Source organism: Amblyomma mixtum, chromosome 1, assembly GCF_055824585.1.
Source record: "Amblyomma mixtum isolate Tamu chromosome 1, ASM5582458v1, whole genome shotgun sequence".
NCBI classification, from domain to species: domain Eukaryota; kingdom Metazoa; phylum Arthropoda; class Arachnida; order Ixodida; family Ixodidae; genus Amblyomma; species Amblyomma mixtum.
In genome coordinates, this window is record NC_143012.1 from 149,511,453 (window position 1) to 149,534,517 (window position 23,065).

Sequence of the window (23,065 nt, forward strand, 5' to 3'; positions counted from 1 at the left end):
CAAGTGCAGACCATCACAGAACCCCATTTCCAAGAATAACTGAACACCAATTATTATACCTAGGCAGCCCATGTGGGAAGCTATGGAGACGCCTCTCACTATTGCACCATCCAGGCAGCACTCACAGAGCAAGACCCGGAGATGGACTGTTGGAGCAACAGACACCATGAATAGCTACGCTTCGAGCACACCACTGTGGTATAAAACCTAGAGCCACACTGCATCATTACTCATGCTACACAAAACTTGATTATACAGGCAGCTTACACGGCATGCTATGGAAATGCGCTCGCTCGCACATGCACCACCCATGTTTGCAGCCTAGCGGAGCACACCAATGTGCTACCCTATACACAATCCTGGCACACGCCACGACTACCTACAGTTCAGAGCACACGAGCACACCATTATTTTATGCTGCACAAGACTAAATTAGACCCAGACAGCCTACACGGCAATGCAGCCTAGCAGAGCACACCACTAGGTTACACTATACACAATTCCAGGCAGCAGTCACAGGAAGACCTGGAGACAATTGGAATCAACCCCCATCATGAATACCTAAGGTTCAGAGCACACTATTGCAGTACAACGTCTAGTGCCACGCTGCACCATTATTCCATCCTGCACAAAACTTGATTATACCCATGGGTCCCACACAGCAAGCTATGGAGCTGCGTTCACTCACGAACCATCCATGTTTCCAGCCTGCCAGAGCACACTACTAGGTTACCATATACACAATTAAAAGCAGCACTCATGGCAATTCCTGGCACACACCACGACTACCTACAGTTCAGAGCACACCACTGCACCCTAATTTTATGCTGCACAAAACTAAATTACACCCAGGCGGCACACACAGCAGGTAAGCTATGGAGCAAAAGTACTTGATGCAGGGCTTGTTGGTTTTTTGAAGCTATTAAAAGCTATTTGAAAGTAGTTGAAATTATGAAGCTATGGATGCACCTCTCATTTGCACACCATCTATGCCCCCAGCCTGCCAAAGCGCACCACTATGTTACACTGTACACAATCCAAGGTAGCACTTATAGGAACACCTGGAGACTAGTGGAACAACACACACCATGAATAGCTACCATTCACAGCAGACCGCCGCTATGTAAAATCCAGAGCTGCAATGCACAATTATTGTATTGCTGCACAGTACCTGATCCACCCAGGCAGCCCACACGGGAAGCTATGGAGGCACCTCTCATTCGCACACCACCCATGCTACTTGTGGTGGGCCAGAGATGCATGTCTCAGGTCCCATCTGACAAGAAGGCATTCATCACAGTCATGACCAACCATCATAGTTGCCAGCTTGCCTGACTGAAGTGCCTTCTGCTGCGGTTTTAGCAAAAACTAATTGAACTGCAAGTCTTTATGCACAGGGAAATTGAGACACGCAGGAATGGTCCTCACAAAGTGCTTTTGCAGACTTGTGATTTGACTACACATAGTACAAAGGACTAGAAAGATATTCTGCGATTGTAAAAGTCCCATTCAGTTGAGGCATGACGGAGGCCAACACCACATTTACTTCACTGTGCCTGATAGCAGTTACACCAGAGTTATGACTACTGAACTGTGCACCCTGTTGCAGCAATCCATGGTCACTACCAGTGTGAACGACAGGAACCTCCACATCTCCCAACAAATGGTGTTCTTTTCACTCTGGCTGCAAAAGTGTACAAGCTGGAAAGCATGCGGACGCACAGGTTCAGTGTCTTTTGCGCTAATAATCTGGCTGCTTTTCCAGATTTTCACTGGTAGCAGTGGGCTTCGCTACAGATGGTTGCTTGTCCGGGAACTGCCTTACCAGCTCTCTTATCTCATGGATTTGCTTTCCCAACCACTCTCCCATTGCTGGATCAACTAATTCCTTGTTTTCTAAGTCTCGTATAATAGATACAAGCTGAGTCTGGATGTTTTCAAGACGACTATTTTGCGGCTCAATTATTGCATCAGCCTGGATGCTGTCGAGAAGTGCCTGAGCCTCTTCGGGGTCTCTTTGCTCCTCATTTCCAATTCCCAATTTGTACTTTATGTTATACACATCTTTTGCAGTCAAAGTACGGAGCCTGTCCGATTCATCCCCAGCAGACGAGTGTGCATCTGCAAGAATCCTTCTAATGGGCACTCCTATCCTGAGCTTGTGTGCTATGGCATCCACCTCAGTGGCGGACAAACGCAAGCGTGTCGCACTCCTCTCGTGGCCATAGTGCTCGGCCTGGTATTCGACAGTTACTCTGTCACCGTCCTGAGTGACATCCATAGTGGCAAAGCAGTGCTTGTTGCATTTCACACTGCCCACTGCCTTTGGCTGCCGTCTACCCTGTCCGGACTGCACAGACACTCCCGAACGGTGGCACTCCAGGTACCTCTTTGTCACTCCCGAGGACAAACGTGTCGCCCCTCTCTTTGAGATGAACTGTACTTGCTCCTCCCTTTCAGTCTTTTCCTTCCAGGCTTGAAAGTCTACAAAAAAACAAATGCACACATTTAATGCCAAGATACCACAGTGAACGCGTTTGATTGGCTATGTTCACAGCCATTTACTCGACATTCTTCAAGACTTAAGGTAGCAAGCTGTAGGCTCTGACCTAAAAGTGGAAGTTAATCACTCTCTCTGCAGGGCACACAACTGCTGAACTGCCCAGACTACCTTAAAGGGTGCCTGAAAAGGGTATTTGAGGCTGGCTATAATGTGCTTGCATTATGTAGAGTATAGGCTACCAAGCGTTCATGCCACATACAAGACCTCAAAAGCAATCCGATGATTTACAATATGTTTTTAAAAATTTGCGCTTCTATCCTTTGGGGTGACCAGCAGTGCTAGGCTATCGCCCGAATCCGCGCTCAATGCGCCATGCAGCACTCATTACGTCAGCAGCAGAGGGGCATCAATGATTCGCTATGCCAGCTCTTTCTGATGTCACGCAGCTACCATGGCCTTGACTGGAAGCCCCCCCCCAGTGAACTCCGGCGTGGGTTTGGCAGCCAGCTTAGGGGCAGAGTGGGCGGGGCCGGCGAAGAAGCACCGACATTTCAGTGTGCAAAAGTGATGAGAGGAGAGAGAAAGGCTTGTGAAAACACAAAAATTCGAATTTTGGGAGCATAGACACCTAATTTTGGTGGAATGTTCTTTTCTCCACAATGATACAGGCGACATTAATATACATGAATCATCATGTGGTATTCGCCTGCGACCGCTATATAGTTTATGATTGAATTTTTCTGTCATGCTGTTTTGGTTTCAGCAGCCTAACAGTGGCTGTGACATGTCAAGTGAGGCATGAAAAAACCGATATAACTGCTGCTTCATAAATTTATTTCACTAGTGCTGAAGTCAGCCTTTATCAAGAGCCGGAATTAAAAGCTGCAGCCACCACCTCATGCAAGCAGGCTGTGCTTCGAACAGTGTGCCACTTTAGCAAGACGCGGTTGATGCCACTGAACAATTAGAAATGCTTCACGGACGCCTTTTGCACATCTGTGCAGGAGTGAAAGTCTTCAAGTGGGACGATGCGCGAGCATTGGACCCCGCTAAACACCTCGAAACGCTTTCGGCATGGTCCAGCATTCCAGAAAGCACCAAGCGAAAGGTGCAGCACGGCTGCCTGGATAGGACTACATCTAAATCTCGCCAAACTGGACGAGTGTGCCAAAGGGAAGCAAAACAAAACGGGAGCATCAAGGCTTGTTCCAGTACCTCGCACCTACTCATATATACAATCACTACGCTACACAATACCGAAATTGTTGAACAGGTTGCATACTGTCCGATTTGATCCAGCTGGCGTGTCAAACAGTGAAATCGGCCTCTTCTGTACGAAATAGTTGTATTGAACTCGAAACTGCTCTCTTTTGTATTTAAACTCCTTATTGCTTCTTTGGGTACTATTATTTATTTTTGTTTTAGCCATGTATAGACGGATTTACGAACATGAAAATGATTTTATCTCCTATATGCTGCTGTGCCAACATTGTAAGGGGGCCAGGACCCCGTCAAGCTGTATTTGTTTTGGAAGCAGAACGCACGGCTGCACTTGAACTGGTGCTGCACGCTCGTGACAGTTGACGGAACTATAGTGCAGACAGTGTAGCCAAATCGAAGAGACCTAAGGAAGCCACGAAAGAATGTTCTGTGGCAAACGATTCCTTCCACGCTTCTGTTGCTCTTTGGAAAGTTCAGTGATATAAACACCGCCTTTTAAATAAACCACGAGTTGAAGATCACCATTTCCTCTACGTGTTCCTTTCCCGTTCTGCGTATAATCTGTAATGTGCTCATATGTACAGACATGATGACATCTAGAGCGTTGTGCTGCGGGAAAAGTGAAATCCTGGCGCATTTGCTATGCTGGAGACCAAGGGAGCTTTGTAAATCAACAATCAGCTACAAAAAGCACATCTTTATGCTCTGCAGAACAGAGCGCGAGCACTCTAGGCAAACCTGGTCGTCTGTGCACAAGCTAACATACATTCCTTCGTGCGTGCACAAAGAAAAACGCCAAGAACACGTGCATCTTCCTCACCTGCACTGGAAGAGAACTGAAGCGTGCTGCGTCTCGTCACGAACCCATGCTCCTGCTCGTGATGCTGCAACAATTCACGACGGTGGAGAAAAGCATCAGGACAGAGATCACACGCGTAGGTTTTCTCACGATCTAGCGCGCTCGCAGCTTCGGGATGCTTATTTCGCACATGCCTCCTTTGGGATTGCTGAAAAGTGAATTCAGCTTGGCACACAGGGCACAGATACTTATCTCCTGCTGGTGACTCAGCAGGTGGTGAACTTATTCCTTCCATTCCTAGGAGGGAACGACAGCGACAAGACACAATGATCACAGCACTTACAACGAACTTAAAACAAGTACTTCAAAAAAAAAAAGGCCGCGCAACGGCGCAAACGCGCGAGAATAGGTCAAGAGAGAATTACACAAAGCGACAAAGCGCAATTAACGGCGATGTTATCCTAACGTAGCCGAAGTTAGCAGCTTCGAGTAGTTAGCAGCTTCGAGTGCAACGGTCAACCGGTCAGGAAGCGCAACGACGCCAAAATAAGACAACAGAATTACTCTATACTGCACCAATTACCGCAACAGCTAGAGAAGAATACAGAAGCAGTGCTTGCACAAAAGAGCAGGCACAAGGGACGGATTTCAGGCGTAGATAGCGTGACAGGGGTGACAGCGCTAACAACGTCTCGCCAGTCTCTCCGATCGGACAGATTCAAATCTGTTCCGCGAAAAACAGTCGTCACATGGTAGTCACGTGATCGGTCACAAATAAAGAACAGCATGAACAACAGGCTGCAACAGGTTAGAAGCTAAAATTCATAATCTTTGTATAGCAACCTTATCAGGAATCTTGATTTAAACTGGACAAAATTTTAGGGAAGACAGGAGCTGGGGAGGGACTGAAGAAGTAAACAGCTCCGTCGCTAGGCGACGGCCGGGCGTGCGGCGAAGGGGCTTTTCTCGGAGCTGCTTCCCCTCCCCACTACAAACGGTCGTAGCCGGCGGGATATTTGTGGCGCAGTTTAGCGCGAGCGAAGGTGGCTGCGCGTGGCTGCAGCGTATGATAGCTACTGTCACGCTTTGGTTGATCATCTGAAGCGACCAGTGCTACCCCAGGAACTCAGGCTGCAGTTTCCGTGGTTTCTCCTTGGAAGTTAGAGTAAGTGAGCGCCTGTTGCAGTCCGGTAGCGTCTGTCAGACACAACACGCATCCGTCGGCGCTGAAGAGGGAGTTCCCTGTTTCTTGCAAAGCGATCACTCAACCTGGGTCGTGTGATGCTTTTTTTTTTGTCTGGAAGGTGGCTTTTGAGGAAGGGACATGGTGTAGTAACCGTCTCACATCTTAGTGCACACCTCAACTGCACCTTAAGAAAAGAGGTGGAGATTCTGGGAAGGCTCACAATTGAAGGTTCATATTTCGTCAGTTCGAATGCATGTGGGAAGCTAGCTCATGACTTGACTAGCACATGCAAGCTGTATGCAACGATAAATCGTATGACACCACCCGGGAACACTGTACGACAAACTTTTGCATCATAGTTTTGATATGACTGTTGTCTGGAAAACTGGTGCCACATTGAAGTCGGCCAGTGGGGAGTATATATAGGTGAACAACATGTATATGAGTGTCTTAAGTGGCGATGTTCAGCTTGCTTCATGAGGCATGCGGTCGCCTGACGGCATCATCCTATTTTTCTTGCCATCTCTGGGATTTTCTGTACTATCTGCGAGTACACACACTAACACATGCCAGCTTTTCTCGTAATGGGGCTAGTAATGCTTTTGCATAAAAAAAACTACCATGCAAAGTTCGCTAAAGTGAAACTGTGGACTTGGTGTGTGTGTGTGTGTGTGTGTATGAATGTATCATAATGTGCCGGGCAACTCGCATGGCACATATGAGACTAGAAATGAGGAAACTGAGTGCTGGTTCATGGGTCCTTCATGCTTTAAGTGCGCATGCTTTCTTTCACTGCCTGCTTTAGCAGTGGTTCCAAGAGAACACATCCAGCTCCTGGCCACAAGTTTCACTGTTTAGTTCACTTCTTGGCACACCTCGGCAAAATCGAGTGCTCATGCAGGCCTGCTCACAAAAGCTTGCTCAACCTACAGGCTCACTCACATACTCACACAGGACCGGACTCACTCAAACTCATGAACTCAAACGCATTTAGGCTCGCAACTCATTTGACTGACTGCAACTCGTGACTGATCTGGACTCGTTCACTCATTTTGAGATTCGCGACTCATTTGACCGTGCTCACTCATTTCAACTCATGACTCATCTGGACTCGCTCACTCATTTCGAGACTCTTGATTCATTTTGGCTCACTCACTCATTCTGAGTCAAGACACACATGGGCTCACTGGAGCACTCAAGTGTCGTGCCCCTGAGCCAGCAAGCATGCATGACAAGGGACCCCTCAAGGGACGCGTCTCATTATCGCACCTGCACCTACGTAGACTATCAAAGGAGAAGGGACAAAACGCCATCTACCTCGCTTTTGCGCGGAATCCTCTTCAGTTGCCCGCAGATGTCACCAAGTAGTCTTGCCCTCAAGCATTCTTGGTCGTGGCAGTAAATCTTTCCTCCCCTCCACTGTCACCATGCGGGTAGAAAAAATATATATATATATCAGTGCACACTACGTCGCAAAAACGCAGACCATGATCTGAGCCCAAGCCGGGACTCACGACTGTGATCATGATGTGAATGTGAGTCCGGACTCACTGACGACTCGGATTTTGATCTGAATGTGAGCCCAAGTGAGTCCGCTGACGTATGTTTCTTGGCACTAGTTCTTTTGGCGGCTTATTTCTGGACATGCTTATTGTGGCTATTCCTTACAATGGACCTCCATCAGAGAAGTGCAATGAGTTGTTCCTGTAAATTCTAAGCCTTTGAAACATAATCAGAGTGTAAGACAAATGTAACCATTCTTCCAGGTTCAATTTCCAGTAGCAGCCTGTCCAGAGCCAGAGATTCTTAGCATGCTCCGCCACGTCACAGGTCTGACCGCCGCCTTGGTCAGTTGCTCTGCAGCCACTGGGGACCGAGGGCCGAAGGTTAATTAGTTTGTTCATATAGGAGGTTGCGGCCAAGTACTACACCAGGGTGGCCAAATCTTGCTCTGGTGAGGGAGTGGGTTGTTGGCTTTTGTCACCGAGACCAGGCCGTGCCCCAGGCCTGATGAGATTAAGAAGTTTGTGGGATACGGTGGCCGCAACTGGCAAAGGACAAGGTTGGTTGGAGAGACATGGGAAAGGCCTCTGCCCTGCAGTGGTAGTAGTCAGGCTGATGATGACGAACTATTCTGCAAAAGTTGCCAACATCTTTGATGTTTCAGTGAGAGGGTTGGGGGCAGCCTCAGAAACGATCGAGAGGCTTTGAGGTCATGCGTGGGAGCAAGCTGGCTGCAATTCGTGCTGGTCCCAGGGTGGACGGGACTACGTGCATGTGGTACAGGCATGATGTATGAACCAGTCCAAATTGTGGCCAGCACCCTGCAGCCATCGATCGTTTCACGTGTTGTTGTTTTTTTTTTTTCAAAGCGCATCGTGTGCACTCTACCCTTGGTGCAGATGGCAGTCGCAACTTGGGAGCCCGATGGCAACGATGCTCTGGCCGTGCACTTGCTGAAGACCAACACGTGGAGCTGCTACTTTGGGCCATCCCTGTGGGACTTCAGTGCTGACCGGCTCAAGGGCGCAATGCGTGAGCTCCTGTCAGAGCTTCCCAAAAGGTCATTCTTCCTAATGCATGGAGCCCTTTAAGCACTAATTTTATTGCGTGTTTTCTTCTTTCAAATGATGCATTAGCCATCAGAATAGATAGATATGTTTATTAGATATGTTTATTTGAGTGTGCCTCAGCAGCCAAGTGGCCTAAACGAGCGCACACTAGGTGAGACACATCAGAATGACCGCTTAAAAACATTTAAAACCAGGCATGAAAACAGCAATTAGGCAATTATGTCCGTGTCAATAAACGTTTTGTTATACAGGATTTGCAAATGAGTCATTGGACAGATGGCATGCGAATCGGGATAAAATGTGTCGAAACATTTTGCGGCTTTTGCATGCGGCACATGAAAATTCAGCGACATCAGTAAGGTCCCACAGTTAATGAAACCGCGCACGACTTTTTGCAGAAACTGCATGTCACGTATGCGTCGCCTGTCGCCAAGGGTACACATACTGAGGTCTGCCAAGAGAGAATCATAGTCGTAGAAACGACGGCGACCAATATATCTATCATAATAGATGTGTATGAAATTACGCTGGACATTTTCAATTTTCGTGCAATAGGCGACAGATGCGCTATTCCAGGTTACTGACACAAACTCAAGACGCGGTCTCACAAGGGCACAGTATAGAGTGCGTAGACATTCGTGCCTTCAAAATTTTTTTGTTAGTCTAAAAAAAATATTTTTTTTTAGATGCACTACTGTGTGTATTCGCCTATGACCTCTAAATAATTCATGCCGCCGCGGTGGCTCAGCGGTTATGGTGCTCGGCTGCTGACCCAAAAGACTCGGGTTCGATCCCGGCCGTGGCAGCTAGAATTTCTTTGGAGGAGAAATTCTAGAGGCCCGTGTACTGTGCGATGTCAGTGCACATTAAAGAACCCCAGGTGGTCGAAATTTCCGGAGCCCTCCACTACGTCGTCTCTCATAGCCTTAGTCGCTTTGGGATGTTAAACCCCATAAACCAAACCAAACCATCTAAATAATTCATAATTGAATTTCTTTTCTCATGCTGTTTCGGTTTTGGTTTCATCAGCCGAACAATAGCTGTGACGTGTAGTTGGTGTTTAGGTCACATGATGCTCTAGAAAAACTGTAATATAATCGCTGATACGCAGTTTTAATTCACCACAACACTTAAGCCAGTCTCTTTCGTCTCCTGGAATGACAAAAGACGACCTATCAGCAATTATACAGCAGAGTTTCCATTCCTAACTTGACCTAAGCATCAACTACATGTCACAGCCATCATTCAGCACTTGAAACCGAAATCGAAACAGCGCCAAGAAGAAATTCAATTATAAATTATTTATTGGTTGCAGATCAATACTGCAGGGTGCTCTATGTATACCAATGTCTAGCACATCGTTTGAAAGAAGAAAGCCTGCGAGCAAAAATTTAGTGGCTATAGACCATTTCGTCTAGGGCGCCGCCATTTTGGGAAGGTGGCGCCGTCTATGTTCTGTTCTTATCCCTAGCGCCATGCTGGTATGCGCGCGCGCATTTGTGCTGCGCCCACGGTGCACTACGGCGGCGTCGCAAATTGGCGTTTCGGAGCTTCTGATTTTTTTTTGTGCGTGTGTGTGTATGTTAGAAAAGCGCCTTGGTGACGGGAAAAGCTTTTCGAGCAAGACTGCCGCCGTTTGGTTGAGTGATGGCCGGAACTTCATCGGATTATGGGGCAGGAGGCACTTCCACCGTCGTTCCGATGATTGACATAGGCAAACGAAATTTGTTTACGAGTTGTTTGTTTGCTCTAGTGCACAGCAGCGGTCGAACCACTATCTACGACGGCGGTCGAAAAAGCGACACAGGCAGCCGCCAAGCTTCTTTTATGCTATCTGATTGAGTTCGATAGACTACGATTACTAGCCAGCATAACAAAGTCAATTCATGAATGTTTACGTTAGTCGCACTTCACTTTGGTTTTAAGTGTGCGTGATGCGCAGACGCGAACTGTATTGTTCGACGACTCACTGTGATGAATTTCTTTCGTTAAAGGAACCCGTGTACACTTCACAATTTCAGACAGGTACTGCAGTGCACTTCTCAGCGAGATACTCGTCATGCCAGATTCAGGCGTTTGATGCCTGGTGTCCTCTCTGCGTTCCAGCTGGTTATCACTTCGAGATAATTGCTCGCCTACGAGCAGGTCTAGGTGGTAGGCGCGAGAATGTTTACTAAGCCAGAGCGTGCAGGCACCGAACGAAAGCACTGTCTACGCTAGTTGACATCCCGTATGTCACCGTTCCTCCCTGCCTCGCCACTTTTTTTCGCGTACGTTTCCGCTCTTCGCTCGTCGAAAGAGATGTGTTGCGGCCCTAAATAAATGTCCTCACTGAACAGAGGAAGTTAGATGAGAGGTTGCATGGGTATTTGCCATGCGGCAGTAGAAATTCGCCACGCCACCCGCAGCTCGATTGTGCTTTGGTGAGCACGCGCGTTTGCGGTCGTCGTTAAGCACGCTACGCGTCTTCACACAAGTTTTGCAGACTTTGGTATCTTGACGACTGGTGCAGTGAGCACGCTCTTTTGCTTCTGCCAAGGCCCGGTTGTTCGCGGTCACAACACTGCTGCAACAACATTGTTTACTCGGCAGTGCTGTAATATCGCATATCATTTGCTGTCATATATTTAGCATGCAGCAAAATCTTTGGAGAGGTCTTTTTTCTGCTTATCTGGGCTATCTACATCCATTGTTCTGATTTTGTAACCTTCATACTTGTCTGAAGGTCACGAGCTGTACAGACATCCAAGTGTTGTCACTGACTGAAGTGGCCACACGTCCGGATGCCAGACATCATTTTTTTATTTGCTAGAGAAGAAAGCATGTGACCTCAAGGAGGCACAAAATCCTCTCTGTTAACGCTAGCCAGCCAAAGACATCGCTCGTCTTCATCAGGCGGAAAGCTATGCGGATAGAACAGGTTGCAGCCGCACTGACGCCGCGCCTGTTAATGCTATGCACATGGCTCTGGGGCTACTTTTTTCCGCTTCCGATAGTTGTTGGTGCGGCCAACAGCGGCGCAGTGGTATCCAGATGGCCTCGGCTCACGATTCATGTTCACAGTCAGCGCCAGAACACGTAAAAGCTGTTTTCTCGTGCAAAAGACAGCAGGACGTCACTCAACGCGTATCTCGCCGCCCGCGCATACCAGGGGGAGAGGAGGAAAAGAAGCGGCGGCGCGCGCGCGCCGGTTCGAGGCTATTTTCCTCCTCGCGCCGAAAACGGTCTATAGTCCTTTAATGCTCATGCCTTTAAACTTTTGTATTGCGCATTCTTTGCTGTTAGTCATCTTATGTAGGCGACCTCCTGCCTCATGCACTGGTTGCTTGAATTTCAAGTGTTTTGCTTGAGAGGCCGCCTAAGATTAGTGCAATTCCATGTCACACTGACACCTTTTCTGACTTGTCTATACAACACACATCAAGAAACTGGAACTGCCTTCCCCCTTGGATGGCCATAATTACAGATTTTTTACCACTTTGAAATGCTGTACACATTGCAATAGACCAAGATGCAGTAATTTATTTATTTATTTATTTAGTGTACCCTCAGGGCCAGAGGCATTATAGAGGGGAGTGGTTACAAAAATTTAAGAAAAAAAATGTACAGTGCAGCAAACTAATTAGTAATACAAAAATGATTGCTCCTAGTTATACATTATGTATAACAGTTATACATTATGTATACATTATGTAATGTCATAATATATGGGCCGAACTGTGTTATTAGTATTAGGAGAATAAGAATGGAGTGGAGCCCATATGGCAGGTTATCTCAGATCATGAATGGTAGCTTACCAATATCCCTGAAGAGAAAAGTCTACAACAGCTGTTATCTTACCGGCACTCAAGTATGGGGCAGGAACGTGGAGGCTAACAAAGAGGGTTCAGCTTAAGTTAAGAACAACGCAGCGAGCTATGGAAAGAAAAATGATACGTGTGACATTGAGAAACCGGAAGCGGGCGGAGTGGATGAGAGAACAAACGCGAGTTAATGACATCCTAGTTGAAATCAAGAGGAAGAAGTGGGCTAGGGAAGGGCATGTAATGCGAAGGCAAGATAACCGGTGGTCCTAAAGGGTAAGGGAGTGGATTCCGAGGGAAGGCAAGCGTAGCAGTGGACGGCAGAAAGTTAGGTGGGCGGATGAGATTAAGAAATTTGTGGGAATACGGTGGCCACGGCTGGCAAAAGACAGGGTTAATTGGAGAGACATGGGAGAGGACTTTGCCCTGCAGGGGGCTTAGTCAGGCTCCTGATGATGATAATGATGATGATTCAGACCCTTTAGGGTCTGAATAAATTAAATGACACTGTTAATAGAGTTTTAGTATGGGATTAGCATTATAGTGGACATAAGGGTAATTATGTTAGAGTGCTGTGAGTAACTTATCCCCACAGAGTTTTAAGCCCTGCAGGGGGCTTAGTCAGGCTCCTGATGATGATAATGATGATGATTCAGACCCTTTAGGGTCTGAATAAATTAAATGACACTGTTAATAGAGTTTTAGTATGGGATTAGCATTATAGTGGACATAAGGGTAATTATGTTAGAGTGCTGTGAGTAACTTATCCCCACAGAGTTTTAATGCATGCCGGGAAAGGCCAAGTTTTCAGTGTGTTTAATTAAACCTATGCTGAGAGCACTTGCTTTTGAGTTGTGCTCGCTTTGCTAGTATTGAAATTGGGTTCCTTTGACCCGTGAGAGCACACACTTCCCAAAGAGTTTGGGAGCATGCCAGTGGAGTGGTGGTTTGGAGACAGAGCGCTCGAGACATTATGTTCACACTTGGCTGTGTCTGAAGTTTGGGGCTGTTCAAAGCTCCTTCTGATGTTGCCCAGAATGAAGACCAGTGTCTCTGGGTAAGGCTGAGGTTGTGACAGATGCAGAAGTCTCTGTAGGCCCCGTGCTTAAAAATCTGACCTACTGATGTGCTTTGGTGACTGTGACAGTCACGTTGCTTTGGTGACTGTGGCAGGCAAGTGAACTGTTAAGGCCTGCTTGGAAGTTATAAGGAAGCACCAGAACTAATGCAGAGTTTGCTACTTGCCAGTGACTGGCTGCAGTAGTTGCTTGGCATTTGCACGAACTTTCTGTAATGTTATAAGTGAAAATCTCTGATAGTGGATATTTTATCTGATTGTTTCTTTCCGGGACTGATCTAGGAGCGAGAGCAAAAGGCTAAATGCCTGACGATAGTGCATGCTCGCTTACACTGTAAGTCAGTCAGTTGGACAGTGTTGTTAAAGGTTGAAGCAGGAAGAGACGAAAGTGCCACGAGGAGTGTGAGGGAAGGGGCGTGAGGAGGCGAAAGCCAGTTAGTATCTTGGAATAAAGAAGCACTGTACATCGTCATCATCATCATCCACCTGACCACGCCCACTGCAGGGAAAAAGGCCTCCCCCGTGTCTCTCCAATTAACCCTGTCCCTCGCCAGTTGCGGCCACCGTATCCCCGCAAACTTCTTGATCTCATCCGCCCACCTAACCTTCTGCCGCCCCCTGCTACGTTTGCCTTCTCTTGGAGTCCTCTCCGTTACCCTTAAGGACCAGTGGTTATCTTGCCTTCGCATTACATGCCCTGCCCAAGCCATTTCTTCCTCTTGGTTTCGACTAGGATGTCATTAATCTGCGTTTGTTCCCTCACCCACTCCGCCCTCTTCCGATCTCTTAACGTTACACCTATCATTTTTCTTTCCATAGCTCGCTGTGTTGTCCTTAATGCAGCGAGCGCTGTACAAACATGTCTGTAATGTTTTCTTCTACATAAGTGTCTGTGCCACCCCAATCAGCTTTGGGTGCCATCAGTGCAATGTCTCCAGACGAAGCGTCTATTTCACTGTGCAGTGACGGACACCGGCTTCGCCTTCTGTTGCGGCCGTGCAACCTGCTCGGGCGTCTTTGCGGAAGGGCCGAGCAGGCCTTCTTCTGTGCGGCCACCAAGCGTGCGGAGCGCCCGCACGCAGCGGGTGTGGTGCTCAGCGATGAGAGGCACGTGCTGGTGCTTCTGTCGGGGCCGCCTGAGCTGCGTGTCCAGATGGCCGCGCGGCTGGGCACTGAGTTCAGGGCCAACCTGCACCGTATGGAGCTGGCCCCCTGGGAGCTGTGCCTGGCCATGGGCCTGGGTGTGTCGCTGCTCGACCTGGGGCAGAACCCCCAGCAGTGCTGCCTGGAGTTCCGCATGGGCGACATCAAACTGGGATTCAGGTGCGGCCTGTTCTGTGTGATAACGCTTTCAGGCGCCATTTTTGCTTTTGACTGAAATCAATTAATTTTTCACCTAAGTAGTATATTCAGGCCTCAAGAAAGGGAATTTGCTAGTTTTCGAACGTGAAAGACCAGCAGGTAAGTTTTTACAACGACATGGAGAATTCCGTACAAAGTGTCAGATTTGTTAGAAATAATAACATCGAAATGTTCTCGTGTGTCAGGGAAACACCCTAGGGATTGTGGAATCGCTTTGTGTTTCGAAGATTCACATTATGTTCGAAATTGAGCGAAAAAAATTGGATGTTTTCACTCGCAGCAAAATCTGTGTGCACAAAAATGGCGGACAAAGTGCTTCCGAGCTCACTCTTATGGGAAATATTATTTACTGCATTCGCTACATGGTACAAAAAAGCAACTTATTTGCAACAAGAAGGGTGCTCAATTTGACTGAAATTATGAAATCACTGTTAAGTGCTCCAGTTTCTCAGAAAAGGGCATAAGTTTGCCACGTACACAATTGTGTACAAAGCGCCTGAAAGGGATATTAGTGTAATAACGAAGAAGTTCCTATTCAGGCAAAGACGACGAACTTCTGACCGTTGTATTGAGCGGCATTGCCATCGCTTTGTGCGTGCTCTCGGTGCTCGACGTCTGTGTCTACAGACCGCCGTCGCCCAGTACCTCTAGCATCCATCCCAGTACCCATCTTACATTTGGTGAAATTTATAATTTATACTGGAGTTTATAATTATAATAAATTTATTTCTGCCTCAAAGATATGTGGACAGAGGAGCTGCAGAAAAAGCTGTAGAAAAGAGCTTGAGAAGGCCACAGCCCCCATTTTACAGGCAACAGTAGCAGACAAGCAACAACTCAACTTCTAAAGTCGTACAAGAAAAAAAAAATGTATTGCATCGCAAGATCTCATCAGGCGTACTGAGCAAAGACCACAAAAACAAGTTTGTTACAAACGTTTGACATTTTCACTCATCAAAATGTAAGACGCAGCAACAAAGACAGCTATTTTGGCGTAAATGAGCATAAAAATTTTAGAAGCTACCTTCTATATACATACTACGCAATACTTTATGCATGCAAGGGAACAAGTGAAAATGTGCAGATGTATAAGCGTTAAGAAGGGAAGGTAGCGTGTACTGCAAGTGTTCTTGCCCGGAGTTTAGGCGTGCTGTTGGCACGATCCAGTTTTCAGGTTGTCTGAGAGGGTAGCTAGTGGTTTCCTCTTGCAAATTTGCCAGACGTCGAATATTGTTTGCAGCATTTTTAATTTCTGTTTAAATCTCTGTGTTTAAATTTCTGTTTAAAGAAAAATTAAATCGCTGACCTGTTGCTTAAAGGGGTGGAGACACCAAATTTTGAAGCTATAAAAAGCCTGCTATGGGATTCCTATGTACGCAAGGGCACTCACAGCCAGGTGTTGGACGCAACAAACGTTTAAAAAATATTTTAATTCGGCTCCAAAGATTACCTAAATGCTCACTCTCACGATCCAGACCCATCGATAGAGCCATCAACCATGACGTCACAAGGGGTGTAGAAAAATTAGTTTTGTGACGTCATACCAAAATACAGTGACGTACGATGAGCGGGGACCAACCGCGTGAGCGCAGTCGACGCACCAGCGAGCCGCATTTGCTGCTAACCGCCACTCGCTCGGTTTGCGGCGCGCCGTTGCGAACAGCGTCTCAACATCCGATTGCAGCTCGTTGCCTGCGTCCGGCCTGCTAGATGTCAACGGAGGGCCGCTCGCGGCAACAACACCGACGGGAAGCGGCAGCCAATGCGAGCGCGGAGAGCGGCAGCGTCATGATGACATAGGGCGCACTCCTTGGAGCCGGGCGGCCTGCGCAAGTCTTTGTGCCGAACGCCGGCATCTGAAGAACGCGATAGTATTGTTTGTTCACGTTCATAGCAAACCCTGGGATATATGAATATAAAAATGCATCGTTTCTGACGATCGTTGGCAAATACCGAGTTGTTGGTAGAAGTGATGACTGCGATGCAAGCAAATTTCATCCCATAGCCGATTTTGTGCTGCTGCTACCTGGTGCGGTTCGCCTGCCGTCTGCTAGCTCTGTTGCTAAAGACGTCGTGGAAATCGAACATGTCTTTTATTATGGGACGAGTTCACAGTAAAGGGATGCCGAGCGGAGCACGTTTCTGAGTGCTGGCCAGTCATGAAGCGCCCTCAGCTGCGGAGTCGATGCGAAAGCAGCTAGGCCTAGCAACGACTAGGGCAGTCTGGGACCAGCGCGCAGGTCGTCGGCCGGCGTTGCCGCAGGCAGTTTCGCTGCCGAAAGATCCACTTTTAGCACAGTCCTGCTGTCGTATCTCGAATCTAGAAAGCATCCTTTCTGGTAGCATGGCTGTTTTGTATTTTCTTGTGCGGACGTGAAGTACGCCGAGTCTGCCGGCCGGTAGGTCAGCCTGGGTACCGTCTGCCGACGTCATAAAAGCGAGCTAAAGAGTGTTCTTGACGTAAATAATAAACCATGGGACAAGAAATGTGAAAAAAGTGTCATTTTTGAGGATCGCTGACTGGTAGAGGTAACAACTGTGATATGAGCAAATTTCTTGCCACAACCGCGCCTGCCGCTGGCGCGACGTTGGGGTCGGCTCGCCTTGCGCCCGCTAGCTCCGCTGTCGAAGGCGTCGAGGAGATTGACCATACTGTTATTTTATTGTGAGATGATTCGGTTAACACTACAGCTATTTGTGAAAAGTAGGCCTTTTATTATAGCGCAGGCGACTTCCGAAGCGCCGGCCGCTTGCTAAACAGGCTATAGGCCTAGCGACGACCACTGCAGCCAGGCAGCAGCAAAGCTCGTCGCCCGGAGCGCCCGCGAGCGGTGCCGTTGCCGAAAGCTCCCAACATAAGCAGACATGCTTTGTCGCTGCTCGAGTATAGCTGGCAGTTCTGATAACAAGGCGATCTTGTCTTTTCTTGTGATATTTGTACACCATCCCAAGCAGCGCTCAGGTACTGCTGCACGGCAGCGAAGTGTGACACTGGCTGTGGGCGCAGCTTGGGTAGAGCGGCGCAGCGATGCTTACTGGCATTTTGCAAAGTGTTTCGCATCCTCACGCGAACCCGCGAAGGCGATATTAGCGTGGGAACAAAAAAAAGTCGATGTCCTCACTTATTGGAATCAGATCTGTCAGAATCCGAGCTACTGGGACTAGACATGCAGTTTGTTTTCATGCGCTGGTCAGCACGTGTGTGAGAAAGCAGATGATGCAGCAGTAGGTGCGTCACAACTTTTGTGGGCCCACGTGACCAAGCGAAGCAGTTGATCTTCCCCTCTGTGACGTCACTGTCCAACGCGGCGTTCCGAAACCGAAACCGAAAATCGTTCACCTGAAAATGCTATAATAAATTATTCACTATGAATATATGAATCTTTGAGTGTGTATCATGCTTCCTGGAGCCATAAGAAACGTTTGAAACTAAGAACGCACGAACCACAAATTTGGTGTCTCCACCCCTTTAACACAAACAAATCAGCGAACACGGCTTCTAAGAGGCAGCTGGGACCAACTGCCTTCTTGGCACAGAAGGAATTCGAAGCAGAGTGATGAATGACGGTGACCACTAATAAATTCGATGCATTAGGTGTAAACAATCAAGAGCCTTTGTTACACCGATAGAGAGCAGCTGCAACACTGCAACACCATTGCTAGATTTAGCACGGAGTTAAAATGGTAACTGTGCCAGTTTCAGTGCCCAAAGTGAGCGGGGACACTTAGCCCAGTAAACCAATTGGCTTTGAGGAGAGCCAAGACGCAGTAACTGTCTCACTTCTCTGCAGACACGTCAGCCATGCCATGGGGGAAGGGAGTGAAAGAGAGAAATGGTTGCCGTACTGATGGGCTGTGGAGTAGTTTCGACCACCTGGGATCTTTGAAGTGCACTGTTGAGTAGTTTACCCTCTTATTACATATTTGGCCCACCTTAGGAGATTCTCCTGAACACATTAGATTTCAAGAGAGGAATAAGCCGGGTTAGTGTGTACATTATTTTCATAAAAACAGCGTAACAGACAGGACCAAGAAGAGAAGAAACAAACACAGGCGCTCTTCTTGGTCCCGTCTGTTGCGCTGTTTTTATGAACACATTAGATTTGCCACTTACCGTATTTTCCGGTGTATAAGACGCGGTTTTTTTTTCAAAACCTTGCTGGTCCTATACAAGTGTGCGTCTTATATGCAAATTTTCCGGTTTTTTTTTTGCGAGTTCAGAAATTACTCAGGTTCATGTTCAAGCTTTTTTCACCGAAAAAATATTACTACCAATAACGCGGTTGTAACATGGTTAATACTTCAATACGGAGACCGCCGTGCGCAACTTTTTTAGGTGAACTTTATCATGAAACGGTGGGGTTGACCACTTCCGGGATCTTAAATACGCGGCTGTTTCGGAGGCCCCAAGCAAAGGTAATGTGAAATGCCAAAAGATAGCGACAGTCGCGCTTCTTGCCATTGTCAAGACAAGCCAAGAGAAGCCGATGTTTTTTTTTAGTCACCCTTTGCAAGTATGTAGTGCGAAGAGAATGCTTCAGACGTGTTGCCTTTTCGATAGCGCATCCGAAGATGAAGACTTTGAAGGTTTTATGTAAAAATAAATTGTTATGGACATAAAGAGAGTTCTTTCGCTTTTTTTTCTTTTGTGCTAAAACGTGGGCTGGTATGGCGTGAGTGTAACGAGTTGGTGGACCGAGCAATGCCGAGAGGCGGACCGGCTCGGCGGTCGCCATCAACGGCTAGGCTCGAAGAAACGGACGATGATGCACGCGCTACACTGCGCAACGAACAACTGCTCCTAGAGCTGTGTCCTTTTTATTGCCTTGCTGCCTCGCAAGTTCTAAACCGTCGGCACCGGGTGGCGCCACAACACAAACATGAAAACGAAACTGTAACAGTCCTCCCCCATTAGTTTGTTCAAGAAGAGAAGAACATTATGGAGAGTAGCGCTGCACTGGCTTGCGGCTTCTCGTGCTTCTTCGCAACTGAGGCGTGCTGCACGCTGACTTGGGAGAGTTCATAGCAGTCTCTTCTGTACCACCAGTCACGTTCACAGTTGTCTCTTCTGTGCCACTAGTAGCACTCACGGTGAGGTCAGAGTCCACAGAAACAGCCAAGCTGGTGTCACACTCTGTTGATGGGTGGCTGGAAACGCCCTGTGTTCCAGTAGGTTCAGGCCTCCATAGTTCAGTGGTAGGCTCAACGATTTCTTCGACTTGAGGACGTAGGTGGTCGCCGTGCCTATGCCAGAGAGTACCGTCACTGAGACAGACTGTAGCTGCTGACTGACCTGTAGTGCTCGTGACACGTGCGGGTACCCACGGTGGTCCTCGACGAAAGTTCTTTGGGAGTACGTTGTCTCCCACATTCGGCAATGGAGAAGAACGACACCCTTTATCGGCCTGTAGTTTCTGCTTCAACTGTCTCAGCAGCACTGAAGTGTGTAGATTTGGGCGAAGAACATCCAAAGGTGTCTTGAACATCCTTCCCATGAGCATTTCACACGGTGCTCTGCCTGTGACTTCATGTGGCGTGGTTCTGTAATGAAATAAGAACCGCGAAATCTGGGTTTGGAAAGATCCAGATCCACTCTTCTTGATCTTGTTCTTGACAGTCTGTACGACGCGCTCTGCCGCACCATTCGAAGCTGGATGGTAGGGAGGCACAAGCATGCGACGTATTCCATTACGTGCCAAGAATTCCAAGTACTGTTCACTAGCAAAGGCAGGCCCATTGTCGGAAACTATGAGATCCGGCAGTCCATGCTGCGGTTTAGAACTTGCGAGGCAGCAAGGCAATAAAAAGGACACAGCTCTAGGAGCAGTTGTTCGTTGCGCAGTGGAGCGCGTGCATCATCGTCCGTTTCTTCGAGCCTAGCCGTTGATGGCGACCGCCGAGCCGGTCCGCCTCTCGGCATTGCTCGGTCCACCAACTCGTTACAAGTGGCGACGAGGAAAAAAATTCAAGTTCAAGTTCGTCTTTCCTGTGCCCCTTCTGCGCACGTGAGTTCTTCGTTGTTCTGACGAGTTCAACGCGCAAGAATTCCGTCATGCCAATGTTCGGCAACCTCGAAGCGTTCGACGGAGGAGGAGGAGATGCGTGGCCTTGCTACGTTGATCGCCTTAAAGCTTTTTTCATCGCGAATGACATCGCAGAAGCAAAACAGAAGTCAGTCTTCTTTAGTTGTTGTGGACAGAAAACGTATGCTCTCTTGCGGGATCTCGTGAAGCCCGCCCAACCGCAAGACAAAACCTTGCAAGAAATTCTTTCTGTTCTTGGTGACCATTACTGCCCCAAGCCATCTGCTGTCGCGCAGCGTTTCAGGTTCAACACGCGTGTTCGCGCGGAGGGCGAGTCAGTCAGTAACTTTGTGGCGTCGCTCAAAAGCCTCTCTGAACATTGCAACTTCGGAACTGAGCTTAGCAACATGTTGAGGGACCGCATCGTGTGCGGCATCAACGACACAGCCGTGCAGACGAGGCTGCTCGAGAAAGCAGACCTTACGTATGAAGACGCTGTACAAACTGCACTTGCCATGGAAGCTGCGAAGAAAGATGCCGGCGAGATAGCGAGCTCAAGCCGAAACGCGCTTTCCACTTATCAAGTCGCGGCATCAAAGGGGCGTGTCACATGCTACCGCTGTGGTGATGAACACCTCGCGTCCGTGTGCAAGCACATCAGTAGTTCGTGCAATTACTGCAGGAAGCAGGGACACATTGCCCGAGTGTGCAACTCGAAGAAAAAGCACGCTTCATCACGGAAGGGAAAATTCACAAAGCCAAATGCGTCCGCGCCTCCGGCTCGCAAAACTTTGTGTGGAACTCATCCAGTCAACACTGTTGACAACGACGTTTCTGCCGACGTGTTTGACATGTGGCCAGTCGACACCGTCGCGCCGTCATCACCCTTCACCGTAACAGTCAGCGTTTGCGGTAAGCCGCTCTGTATGGAGCTGGACACCGGTGCGAGCGTTTCTGTCATGGAAAAAAATCGTCTACAGGAGCTTCTACCGTCAGTACCTGTCATGCCGTCTGATGTACTCCTGCGAAGCTACTCGGGTGAACTCACACAAGTTCAAGGTAGAGCGGATGTCACAGTGCAGTTTCGTGACAGAAAAGCAGTGCTACCTTTATTCCTGACTGGGGAGCGTTCACCTACACTTCTGGGCCGGAACTGGATTCGAGCACTGGGCATTGAGATTGCTCGCGTGGAAGCAGACGTTCATGCTGTTTCTGATGTTGAGGACCTTCTTCAAGCGTTTCCTGAGGTGTTTGAACAGAGCCTGGGAACTTTCAAGGGTCCAGAAGCCACAATCCATGTTCCACAAGATGCTGTACCAAAGTTTGTCAAGCCACGGCCACTGCCCTTTGCCCTGAAGGATGGGGTGTCACAAGAGCTTCAGCGCCTACAGAGGGAAGGCATCCTGGAGCCAGTCACTTCTTCAGCTTGGGCTGCACCAATTGTTCCAGTGGCCAAGAAGGATGGACGTGTCAGGATTTGCGGAGATTTCAAGATTACCATTAATCCAGTAGCTGTGATGGAAAAGTATCCAATTCCAAGAATTGAGGACCTGTGGGCCATGCTGTCAGGAGGTGAGAAGTTCACGAAGCTGGATTTGAGGGACGCCTACCAGCAAATAGTTCTTGACAAAGAATCTAGAAAGTATGTCACAATCTCCACACACATGGGATTATTCCAGTATACACGTCTTCCTTTTGGCGTGTCATCAGCACCAGCCTTGTTCCAAAGGGAGATGGAGAACCTTTTCCGAGGGCTGCCACATGTTGCAGTATATTTCGATGACATCCTTGTCATTGGCTCGAATGACTCGGAGCATCTTCGCAACCTCAGTGCTGTCCTATCTAGACTTCGTGATGTTGGACTTAAGTTGAAGTTCGACAAGTGTCATTTTTTCGTTCGACAAGTTGAATACCTCGGGCACATCATAAGCAAACAAGGCCTGTCTCCAAGTTTGAGCAAGGTATCTGCCATCCTTCATGCACCTGCACCCCGGGGCGTCAAGGAGCTTCAAAGTTTTTTGGGACTTGTGAACTTCTACAGGCGTTTTCTACCAAACCTTTCCGGACGCCTCCGCCCTTTGCATTTACTTCTCATGAACGAGAAGAAATGGGTGTGGGGAAAAGAGCAAGAAAATGCATTCAATGTAGTGAAGCAGTTAATAACATCCGCCCCAGTCCTAGTACATTTCGACCCAGGGAAGCCACTGTGTCTCAGCTGCGATGCCTCACCGTATGGGATCGGCGCAGTTTTGGCACACAGAGAATCTGATGGTCGAGAACTGCCCATTGCTTTTGCCTCCAGATGTTTGTCTCGTGCAGAGCAAAACTACAGCCAACTCGACAAAGAGGCATTAGCCTTTGTATTTGGTGTGGAAAAGTTCCACCAGTACTTGTGGGGCAATCCTTTCACTGCTTATACGGATCACAAGCCTCTACTAGGATTACTGAATGATGACAAACCCATTCCAGTGCAAGCATCATCACGACTAGTCAGATGGGCATTGAAACTTTCTGCAT

General features: G+C 48.1%; 2 protein-coding genes across 3 annotated transcripts in view; one reads left to right on the forward strand and one right to left on the reverse strand.

Moving 5' to 3' along the window:
- On the reverse strand, positions 1 to 7,078 carry LOC149367934 (uncharacterized). 2 transcript variants are annotated; one of them, XM_089557978.1, is made up of 3 exons: positions 7,027 to 7,078; positions 4,545 to 4,608; positions 1 to 2,484 (listed from the first exon to the last, which is right to left on the reverse strand). In XM_089557978.1, exon 3 carries the CDS (start codon positions 2,279 to 2,281, stop codon positions 1,742 to 1,744), a length of 540 nt encoding a protein of 179 aa, XP_089414104.1. In that variant the 5' UTR covers positions 2,282 to 2,484; positions 4,545 to 4,608; positions 7,027 to 7,078; the 3' UTR covers positions 1 to 1,741. The 2 variants fall into 2 exon arrangements, with proteins under 2 accessions (XP_089414104.1, XP_089414099.1); XM_089557973.1 differs by lacking the exon at positions 7,027 to 7,078 and having other exon boundaries at positions 4,545 to 4,986.
- The window catches only part of LOC149367935 (uncharacterized), a 24,730-nt gene continuing 7,145 nt past the window's right edge, over positions 5,481 to 23,065 (forward strand). Inside the window, exons 1-3 of the mRNA XM_089557984.1 lie at positions 5,481 to 5,688; positions 8,112 to 8,272; positions 14,127 to 14,486. Coding sequence (XP_089414110.1) covers positions 8,112 to 8,272; positions 14,127 to 14,486 — 521 coding nt within the window. The 5' untranslated portion in view covers positions 5,481 to 5,688. The remainder of the gene's footprint in view (positions 5,689 to 8,111; positions 8,273 to 14,126; positions 14,487 to 23,065) is intronic.